The sequence below is a fragment of the Acanthisitta chloris genome, unplaced genomic scaffold, assembly GCF_000695815.1.
Source record: "Acanthisitta chloris isolate BGI_N310 unplaced genomic scaffold, ASM69581v1 scaffold14599, whole genome shotgun sequence".
In the NCBI taxonomy this organism is placed as follows: Eukaryota; Metazoa; Chordata; class Aves; order Passeriformes; family Acanthisittidae; genus Acanthisitta; species Acanthisitta chloris.
Genome location: NW_008689864.1, coordinates 1,299 through 12,775, shown reverse-complemented (window position 1 = coordinate 12,775; position 11,477 = coordinate 1,299). Strand labels below are relative to the sequence as shown.

At 42.2% G+C, this 11,477-nt stretch overlaps 1 protein-coding gene across 1 annotated transcript; it reads left to right on the top strand.

Moving 5' to 3' along the window:
• Positions 1-6,042: 6,042 nt before the first annotated feature.
• Positions 6,043-10,778, top strand: VPS18 (vacuolar protein sorting 18 homolog (S. cerevisiae); the record flags this gene model as incomplete). The annotated part of the gene is made up of 4 exons (XM_009081596.1): positions 6,043-6,184; positions 6,373-6,464; positions 7,119-8,989; positions 9,701-10,778. Coding segments are annotated over 4 exons (2,834 nt in total), but the record flags the coding sequence as incomplete, so codon positions are not given.
• Positions 10,779-11,477: the final 699 nt, after the last annotated feature.

The following is an 11,477-nucleotide window of genomic DNA, read 5'->3' as shown; positions in this document are numbered from 1 at the left end:
CCTGCGCCCACCGTGAGAGCCTCTGCAGGGCCTCCGGCGTGCGGGGAGCCCTGCGGAGCGGCGGAGGGGAGGTGCTAACTCGGTAGCTGGGGGCAGGCGGGGAGCAGGGCATGTCAAGCTGCAGGAGAAGATGTGTCACTGTGTATGTGCCGTAATGTTCAGCTGTGGTTTGTGTTTCTGTTATTTGCCGTGTGAAATGTTTTGGCACGTGGAACACTTGATTCCTGATGAAGTGCAGGAGTGATGCAGGTTGTCTTAGCAAAGCTGAGGTGCTGATTTTCTATGGGAGGGCTTCGTGCAGCCATAGCCCCTGCAATGTGAAGTACGATGTGAAGTGCAAACACTTGTGCCAATGCTTTTGTAGTCACAGACTATAACCAAGCACACCTCAATGCTGTCCAGCTCAGAGCTGTGGTAGCTGGTTGAGAACATCTCATCACTTTGCTTCCTTTTTTTTTCCTTTTTCCTGTTTTCTGAGGAACACAGCTGTTACAGTATTATGCATGTGTGCACAGCTGTACCTGCGTGGAGTTAGTTTCCTAACCCAGGGGCAGTTTACCAAAGACTTAATTTCTTTAGAGGGGTTCCCTTAGGCTGACTGCATGATGGCAAGTTTACCAAGAAAGCAATCTGTATCACTATTAAATTCTTCTGTCAAGATCTGTGAAGCTTTGGTATACTGTACTGTTTGGAGAGGTGTCCAGTCAATGTAAAGTAATGGTGTGATGACCAGTCAATTGTTTCTTTCATGTGAGAGAAAGCAAACAAATGGCAGGTGTATTCCATGATAAATTCAAGGTTTATTAGATTCAATAACCATTCCCTATTAGATGGCACGTCTGAACATTTTAATGAGTGTTGCAGGGAAATGTAGTCTATGAGAGGATTCTGTTCTACCTGGTATTGCCATGGTAGTACCAGCTGCTATGCAGAACTGGCATTTTTGAGTAACAGGTTTGGAAATACATGGACAGATATGTCATATAGCCTTGTTGTGAATGAGTATTTTAAGGTCACTTAAAGAATCACCAGCAAAGGTACCAGCAAAAGCAGGTTTAATATAAAAGTGAAAGCATGACAATTTGTTGGCAAGGTTCACTCTACTGCTTACTATATGGTTAAAGCACACAGATGAAAAGCAAACCAAAATCAATCAATCTACAACCAAAATAACCCCCCAAAAATTATCTATGTGGAGGCTGGGGTGGGGGGAGGGTGGAAAGAAAAGGCTCAGGGTAGGAATAAAAAGGAATAAAGAAGAGTCACATGGTCCAGTGTAGATCCCCTTGCTAAACTGAGCTCCGGACTTAACCAACAATTAAAGGTGTAACAACATTTAAACTTAACAGCACTTAATCAATAGCTTAATTTAAACAGTTTAACAAAGGATTCATATAGAACTCACTATATCACAGTTGTAACTCACAGGCTTAACTTACTTATAAATCTAAGGTACCTAAGAATCTAGGAGAGCAGTATTCGTGGCACATTTGCTAGAGCATATTCACACTTGCATGCACACAGACTTAAAGGAGTTGGTACAAGGTGTATACCTGTGAAAAATTCCCCTCAAATTCAGTGAAGTTGCCTTTGCATCTTCTCAACGGGTAAAGGGTTGAGCCTCAAAGAGTTGGGAGTATCATCCCAGGATCTGTCATTGTCACTTGCTGATCCTCCAGGTATAGCAAACTGGAGAGTTCATTGGCTGTAGGAGGTGTCCCACTCAGAGGGATATTTCTGGTCACAGCCCTCTGTGGTCCAGGAGAGCTCAAAGGGTCTCACTTAGGACTGCTGTTACAGGGTCACAAGAGAATTGGCTTTAGTCATAGTAATTTTTCATCCTGGCCACAATTCAGGTTGGTAACTTTCTTTGAAAGTTTGATAAAGAAATTTTTATTCTGCTTGTTATTCAGGCAAGAAAAATTAGTTTCCAAGGCTGTTTGTTAGAAAAGCAGAAGCTTGTTAGACAGCACTTGTTCCTGGGAGCAGACAGTGTTTCTGATAAGCTTAAGAGGAGCTTAGCACAGGTGTCTGTCAAGGCTGAGGCCTACTGAGCATTTCTCAGCCTGGAGTAGGTAGGGTGGGAGGGGATGCACCACCACAAGTGTTGTCCACTGTTAACCTTCAGGGAGGTTCATATGTGTGAGGTTCATATATGTAGTAAGGATTGATGAATTCTGTTATACTATGTATGTTATCGAGTACAAATACACAGACAAGATTACTTTGTGTCTTGGTACTCAAGTAGGTACAGTTCCCCTTGTTTGTTTTGACATGCATAGTTACTCTGTTGTGTAATGTTAGAAAATGAATAAGTGGCCTGAATAGGTGTTGTGCACAGCAGTGCTGGGACAAGCCACATCACTGAAAATAAATGTTTAAGGACTTAGCTTTGTTGACTGCTGCAACACTGTCTCCAGTCATGGCTGTCTTACAGTTGAGAAATCTGCCTGTTTGCTGACAGTTGATGTTGACAAAGGAAGTTTGGGAAAATGCTTAATTGCAAAGGCACAGCCTGATCGGGATTTTAATTATTCTTAAATCAGACCACACTGGCAATTGTTGACAAAACTTGGGCCAGTAGAAGTTGTGGGACATCTGAAGTTGAAGCAAATTTATTTTGGAAACAGATACAGCAGTTAACTTCGTGAAAGCGGTCCTTAAGGTTAGGTTAGAAATTTTGGAAGAGGTTGAAACTTATTCCTCTGTTCCAGTTAGCTTTTGCCTGTGCTTGTTACACTGCAGGTATTGTTTCTTAATGTTTTAGATAACCAAGCAGTGACTCTATTGCCACCCTGAAGTCCTGCTGCATTGTGAGCTTCAAGTACTGTAGCTCCATCATTGAAGACCTACTTTGACCCACTAGACTTGACTGATGGTGGTGAGCTTAGATCTTTGAACATATTAAAAAGTCTAAGGAAACATCCACTTTGCCCAGAAAGCAGGATGAGAAATGCTGCAGTAGAATCTCATTTGAACAGAGTTGGGATCAGGATGAAGGAGGAGACTGTTTGAAAGGCATAAATGTTATAAAATAGACATCTTCTTTGTATAGTCCTGTTAGGGATGCTAGTTAAAATCCTTATGTTAGTGGTGATGATCCTACAGGTGTTATAATTGTAATGGATACAGTCCTAAAGAGTCCAGAATGCTGGAATCCAATCCACTGGCTTGAACTATGACTGAATTAAACCACAAAACCCTTCACCCCAACTCTAAAACCCTACCTGTGTATAGGTGCTAGTTGTTCCCTTTCCTTCCTGTGTTTGGGCTTCCTTACTGTCTCAGTCAGCCTAATTTTTCCTGGTGATGATCTGAAAAAAACCCTGAGATTAACTGAATGAATGTGATTTAGCAATCCATTTATATATGGGGTTTTGAGAGTAATCCTTCCCTTTTACAGATATATATATATATGAATATATACATACATATATATGTATGTATGTTTTGCCTAGCTGCGACATCATGTGAATCTGCAGCTTGGGAGCTTCATCTGCGTGTTTTGAACCACAGTTCCTATCAGCAGATTTAAACTGTGGCATTGCAGGTCTCTAATCTGAAATGAAGAACATCTGTTTTGCTTAACTGGAAATAAAAGAACACACATTTGCATAAGTGGGTAATGTTTAAGGTGTGGATTAATGAAAAAAACATGTGCTGAGCAAAAAGGCTGCCTACTCAGATTGTGGTCGCTTTGTCTGGTCCGCGGGACCAGATGTGTATCTTCCCTCTAAAACAAGAATGCTTTAAAGATCCTGCAGCTGGTCTAGTGGTGAGGCAGAGGCAAGGAGAACACATTAGTGGAATAGGCAAAGGATTTGTAGTGTTAGCAGGCTGCTTTCCACTACTACACTGGCTTTTTCAACAGCAGTAGGGCTGAAATTAGAGTTTTTCAGGATAAACTGGAGGAGATTATAGGTATTACGTGCTTTGAAGTGGTGCTGTTAGTCCCAGTCTAGAGAGTGTCGGGCCTATGCTCTTTAGGATGGAGGTAGTGTGTTCCCTCTGAGATACAATTCCAGGTTTTTTTCCTTTACGTTTACACCTTCCTAGTTAGCTACTTTGGCCATGGATGGACCTAACTTGCTATAGCTCTTTTAATTTTTAATCTTCTTGTCCAGGCTAACTGCTGCTTGCTGTAGAGATCCTTCACTTGCGTGTGGAGCAAAGCAGATGGGTTGACCTAGCAATGGTTGTCTTGCTTTCCAGCTTGAGGTAGTGTGGTCAGATTGACTTCCTCTGTGGTTTTCTTTGACAGAGAGTTATGTAAGACTTTGTTCATACGGGAAGTTCAATCACTGGAAAAGCTTGTCTCATGGGACAGATATGGATGAAATTTTGTGATAAGATCTGTTGGTGGATGCACATGTGTTCCAGGATTTTGCTAATGGGTATTATCACTTGGGTTTCCTTTTATATGAATGTCTTCATATTTTGCAGTTCACTAGCTTGTGTGAGCTCTTCTGTGGTTTTTTGCTTCCTTGTAAGAAGGCCATGGAGAGTGCTGTCATCATTTAGTAATAGAATGGCATGGTCTCTTCAAATCCCATGTTTTTGGTGCAGAGGTCTACCCATCTGCAATGAAAACTAAATCTGTTGTGCTGTTTTTCTGTGCTGCCACATGTGTTACAGATTCACCTGTCATGAAAGATTGTTGACCACTTGCCTGTGGCTGGGTCTTTGTTCTAGCCAAAGGAATGAGGTAGAACTGCATTTTGTGCTTTGCCCATCTGCACTGAAGATCATAAGAGGTTTTTAAAGCATTATATTTCTAAGTTTCAATTATTTATGTATTAACACATTTCTCCAGAAGTATGTTACTTCCCTCAAGTCAGACTTTGTCTATTCTCTGCCTTCCCCACCGAGATCTCCTTCGTAAGTAATCCCTCAGCGCATTTTACTGAGTATACTACATTTCCCAAACTGTTTGGGAGAAAACTGACTAACTGAATACTTAATTAGTCACATTAGCTAACTTGCTCTTGTTGTACATATGCCCATTTTCAGTTCGTTGATTTGTCAGGTTGGCTTGGTTGGGCTTAAAACACATTGTGTTTTGTAAGGTGGATGTGTCTTGTCAGACTTCAGTTCTTAACTCTAGCCGTGTCTTCACTGGGCATCTCTTAGAATTCGAGCATGATTTTTGAAAAGATATGAGGATTAGGTTAGTCTGGTTCCATCTTGGGATTTGCCATGAAACAATAAACCAGTCTGAACGGGTCTTGGCTCAGGAAGCAATTTATGCCAAAGTTGGAGATTGATCCAGCAATTGCCAAGTCTTAGTTATTATTTTGGCTTTAATAAGTAGTTTGTATGCCTTCCAGCAACAACTGCAAAGTTGCAATTAGGATACTGTTATGGCTGGTAAAACAGGGTTATGGTAAAAGCATCATTGTGACCTCCAGCTGTGTTCCCTGCAGCAAATAATCCAAGAGAGTTCTCTCTATGATGAAGTCTGCTATGTGGATACAGAAAAACCTAACATGGCTTTAAAAATAGCTTTAGCTTGTGTGTGATGGATGTAAAGTGTGGTAGCTCATTCAATTCCAACATGGAATAAGAGAGAAATATATTTCGATTAACACCACAGTTGTCTCTTGGGTAGCTTGTATGGTAGTGTCCAACCAGAGCCATCTTGGTGTCTTGTGTAATACCAGCCATCTTTCCTGTCTGGAACAAATAAGCTGTTATCCAAGGAAAACAAATTACTTTGTGATTCTACTGTCATTTTTAACTAAGCAGTTTAAGTGACAGTTTTGCGTCCTCTGCAATTCTGTATCCTTTCAGATTAATGCTTATGACAAATTTACAGTTCTGTGACAAGACAATAAAGCAAATTAATACTCTTCTTTCCTGTTATACATATCTATGTCAGTGCTGCTCTCAGTGTTCATGCTCCATGGAGCACACTTCCTTTTCAGTAAAATTCAGAGCAGGTAATGATCCTTCTAGTCTTTTAGGTTGGATCTTGATGTAGTGTGGGGTTGTTGGGGGATTTTGTTTTGTTTAGATTTTTAAGTGTTCATGTCCTTTCTTCAGGATATGTGAATGCACGACTGGAGAAGGAAACACCAATATTTAACAAGCAAAGGATTGATTTTGCTCCTCTGGAGAAAATAAACAGCTTAGTGGTCTCCTCCAACCAGCTCTGTATGAGCCTTGGCAAAGACACCCTTCTCAGGTAATGCTGCCAAAGTCCTGAAGTTATTGCTTGTTTTCCTCTGCCTTTTTTTTTTTTTCCTTTAGTTGTTAGAGAACTTACATTTGCAAACTGGATAAGAAGCCATGAGCCCAATATGGAAAACAGGCAAGCAGTTACACATATATGAACTTTTGTTGGAAGCATGCTTTCATGGTTTCTCTTTGCAGGATTGATCTTGGGAAGCCAGATGAACCTAATCAGGTAGAGCTGGGACGCAAAGATGAAGCCAAAGTCTACAAGATGTTTTTGGACCACACGGGTGAGCCAAATGACCATGTATCTTTACAGACAGCGGTGCAACCAAGTGTGCCTAACAAGTGCTGGTGAAAGAGTTCTCTTTCTGTTCTGTACTTAAGGAGAACAAGTCCATCTTCTGTGGGCCAGACTGTTGACCTCTGTTGTGGTTTTGAACTCTCTGAAATGAACACATGCAATTCGGCTGTTCTGAGCAAGGCTGCTAATTACCCAATAAATGGAAATTTTTGCTGTAATTCTGCCGTATGGTTTATGTAAGAATTTTTAAAAAGGACTGTCTGCAGTTCACTATAGCCTTGACTGATCTTAAGAAACAAACCAAAAGTTTGGAAAGAGATGTTCATGTCTTTCACCAACTGCCAGGGATAGGAGGGAACTCTGGGAATTGTTTATCCTTAGAACACTTCCTGAAATGGAAGAATACCTTCTTGCTGAAGCATCTGGCACTAGTAATTTAAGTTTGCAACATACGGACTACCATTCTGATCCAGCATGGAAATCCCCCGCATTCCTTTGAATGCCTGGGAAAGTCTTGGATTAAGTATGTTGATATTGGAGTTTATCAAATGTTAGGATTAGAATCCTCAGGAATTTGGCTTGCTTAGGCACAGGCTTAATTTATTCACTCCTTCTTCCTATACCCTTTTCCTGTTGGCAGGCTCTCATCTGCTGATTGCTCTGAACACCAGTGAATGCCTTTACCTGAACAGAAGTGTTCAGAAAGTGCGGACACTCTCTCGCTGGAAAGGACACCTGATTGAAAGTGTGGGCTGGAACAAATTTCTTGGTTCAGAGACAAACACTGGGCCTATCCTGGTGGGGACATCACAGGGGCAGATCTATGAGGCTGAAATCTCTGTCAGCGAGGGAAGCCTCTTCAGCACTAACCCTGACCAGTACTTCCGGCAGGTCTACACTCTGGAGGAGGAATCAGGACCTGCCCCAGTCTGCTGCCTGGAGATTGAACGAGGGATAGAAGGGAAATTTTTTATTATAGCTACCACTAGAAAGAGACTCTTCCAGTTTGTTGGCAAAGTACCTGAAGGGACGGAGCAGCAAGGCTTCAGCTCCATATTTGCTGTGCATGCTGACCATTTGCCCAGCTTTCGGGAGTTTCCAGCCAACTTGGGTTTCAGTGAGATAGCTTTTTATACCCCAAAACTGCGCTCCAACCCGCGCTCCTTTGCCTGGATGATGGGAAATGGTGTTCTTTATGGTACCTTGGATTATAGTCGTCCTGATTCTATTTTGAGTGATGAACGAGTCTGGGTGTATCCTTCAGATATTGACATAACTGTGAACAAGCCAATATCCATTGTACTTACCCAGTTCCACTTCCTGTTGCTGCTGCCTGACCAGGTGAAAGCTGTATGCACTCTGAATGGGCAAGTTGTTTTCCAAGATCTGTTCCTGGAGAAGTTTGGCTTACTGACACGCATGATCAAAGATCCCACAGTCCAGCAGATATGGATCCACACTGAGAAAGTAGTGTTCCGCTACCATGTCCAGCGGGAATCTAGAGATGTGTGGAAGATGTATATGAATATGAACAAATTTGATTTAGCTAAAGAATATTGTAAGGACCGTCCAGAGTGTCTAGATATTGTGCTGGCAAAAGAGGCTGAGCACTGCTTCCAAAACAAGAGGTACCTAGACAGTGCCAAATGTTATGCACTGACCCAGAACTACTTTGAAGAAATTGCTCTGAAGTTCATTGAAGCCAAGCAAGAAGAAGCCCTGATGGAGTTTCTTATTAAGAAGCTAAGTAACCTAAAGCCTTCAGAGAAGACACAGACCACTCTGCTGACCACATGGTTGACGGAGCTGTACCTGAACTGGCTAGGTATATTGGAAGGAGATCCCTCACAGCGAAATCTCTATTTGGATACACGGGAGAAGTTTCGCACTTTCCTGAGCAGTCCTAAAAACAAAGACTGTCTGTTTAATAATCGGGCATCTATTTATGAGCTGTTGGCGAGCCATGGTGACACAGAGCACATGGTGTACTTTGCAGTCATTATGCAGGACTATGAGCGTGTAGTAGCTCACCACTGCCAGCATGATGAATACGATGAGGCTTTAAATGTGCTGTCCAGGCACAGAGATGAGAAACTGTTTTACAAGTTCTCTCCAGTTCTCATCCAGCATATTCCCAAGAAGGTAGTTGATGCTTGGATTTCCATGGGCTCTAGACTGGATGCCAGGAACCTTATTCCAGCCCTTGTTAACTATAGCCAGAGTGCCAGCACCCAGCAGATCAATGAAGCCATTAGATATATGGAGTTCTGTGTCTATCAGCTGGAGGAAACCCAGCAAGCCATTCACAACTACCTGTTGTCTCTTTACGCTTTGTGTCGGCCAGATTCACTGCTATCATACCTGGAGCAAGCAGGAACCAACCCAAACAGGATCCACTATGACCTGAAGTATGCACTGCGCCTGTGTGCAGAGCATGAGCACCACCATGCATGTGTCCATATTTACAAAGTGATGGAATTATATGAGGAGGCCGTGGATTTAGCCTTACAGGTATGTGTGTCTGTGCATGCTATGATATGCAGGAATGTAGCTTATTCAAGTAGCCTTGAACAATGGAGCATTGAGAGGGACTGGACAGACTCATCAGTATTGAGTGATAGCCTAGGAAGAAAAGACCATCTCTGTTAACATACTTCTGTTCTTTCATAATAGTTTTAAGTAGACAACTGACTGTGACAAGCCATAATTGAGGGTAGGGGCGTAGAAAGTACAAGGGGCAGTACTGTCTGTCTTAAGCTTAGTCTGTGACATAAAATACCTTTAACATATCTGCATTTATGCAAGACTTGTATTGCTATTGTTAAGGATTCTAAGTAGTTCCTATTCCTAGCTGTGATAATTATCACAGAAGAATGCCTTTGCCAGCTTAATCTGACCTTCAGGGAGATGTTGCATTTTTTTCTATTGACATTACCATGTCTTTGCTGAAACATGTGGCCAGCAAAGATACTATAACATGGATTTGCCCTTATTGTGCTGGGCTTTGTTCTGTGTTGGGTAGCAAGCAAATCTTCAAGGGGAATACCGGTGGAGAGGAGAGGTGTTTGGCATGTAAAGTAGGAGCAGGCCAGTAGTGCAGTCCTAGGCAATGAGATAGCAATAGAAGTTTTCTGTTAATGCTCCCTATAATGGACAGCAGGCTTTGAGGTGGAATGGTGGATAAACAAAGAGGGAAACTTAACTTGTCTGTCCAACTTCTAGGTGGATGTTGATCTTGCCAAGTCCTGTGCAGATCTTCCTGAAGATGATGAGGAACTCCGGAAGAAGCTGTGGTTGAAGATTGCTCGCCATGTTGTTCAGGAAGAGAAGGATGTCAAGAAGGCAATGGCTTGCCTCTCCAGTTGTGCCCTGCTGAAGATTGAAGATGTGCTGCCATTCTTTCCAGACTTTGTCACTATTGACCATTTCAAGGAGGCTATCTGTAACTCCCTGGAGGACTATAACAAGCACATTGAGGAGCTGAAGAGGGAGATGGAGGAAGCCACACAGAGTGCCAAGAGGATCCGAGAGGACATCCAGGAAATGAGAAATAAGTATGGCTCTGTGGAGCCTCAGGAAAAATGTGCTGCTTGTGACTTTCCACTTCTAAACCGCCCTTTTTACCTTTTCTTGTGTGGACACATGTTTCACTATGACTGTCTCCTGCAAGCAGTTTTTCCAAATCTTCCTGCCTATAAGCAGGCAAAGCTTGAAGATCTTCAGAAGAAGCTGGCAGCTACCAGTCAGCCGTCCAAGAGCCACCATCGTGCCAAGGATGCAGATACCATTAGCTTGGGGAAGGGGCAGCAGAGTCGGGAACAGATCAAAGCTGACATTGATGATATTGTTGCAGCTGAATGTGTGTACTGTGGTGAGCTGATGATCAGGTCCATTGACAAGCCTTTTATTGATCCTCAAAAGTACGAAGAAGAGATGCAAAGCTGGCTGTAGTTTCCCAAATCTGCAACTGTAAATGCACGAGAGTAGTTTTATTCACAACTTGTGAAGCTTCTGTGATGGGAATATAAGCTTCAGGAGCAGGAACACAGTGTCTTCTGTGGAAGTGGTGGGGTCTTCTTATCAGGATTACAGAGAGCTAGTCTTGAAAAATGGGAAGATACAGCTATGGCTGTCTAAGAACCTGCACAATAGTTAGAGCTGAGCTACTGGAGTATATTTAGATGATGTTTGCTGCTTGTGGTTCTTCTGAGGTTCTCAGCGTGAAGGTAATGGAGTGCCTTGTTGTTCAGAAGGAACTGGGAACAGTCTATGATTTGTCTTCCCTGCTCTGTTGTATTTGTTTTGGTGAAGACAAGCTTAAAGGGAAAGGTAGTGAAGAACACTGAGCAGTGTAGTCTTCATTCATCATTTTAAAAGCTAGAATTGTCCTCTGTTTCCTTTTTGTTGAGAGTCTATAACCACATAATGGAAAGAACGTGAAAAGACAAATGCTCTTGCATATGTATTTTATAAACATCATGCTACACAAGTACATGTGTCTACACAATGTAATATAAGAACATGTATAATTCTCAAACAGACATGTCTCATAATACACTAAAGCAATTTGCCTGCAATTCAAGATGTGTAATTCTCTTTCTCATGACCTTTATGCACAACACCATACACATTTGAATTCTCTTGAGGTACTGTTTCTGGAAATGCCTGTTCAACCTTTCTTCACTCTCTCCATCCTGTGTTGGCAGACTATGACTGCCTTTGTATAGTGGGTCTTAGTTTTGTCTTCGCCCCAAGCCAAAATTGGTAGATGCAGTAGTAAAGTTGCAATTGATACTCTGCAAGCAGGAACAGAACCTGTTAATATTGGCCTGCTCTGGTCCTTCCTCTTCGAGCTGCACTTGAGAACTAGACTAGAGATCTAGTCAGAAGTTTGTTCAAGTGTAATCTGCAAAGTTCTGTTGGTGTGAAATTTGCTTTGAAACCAGTGCCTTGTGCCTAAACAGTCTTTTGCCTTCCTGACAGTATTTGATACTTTCTG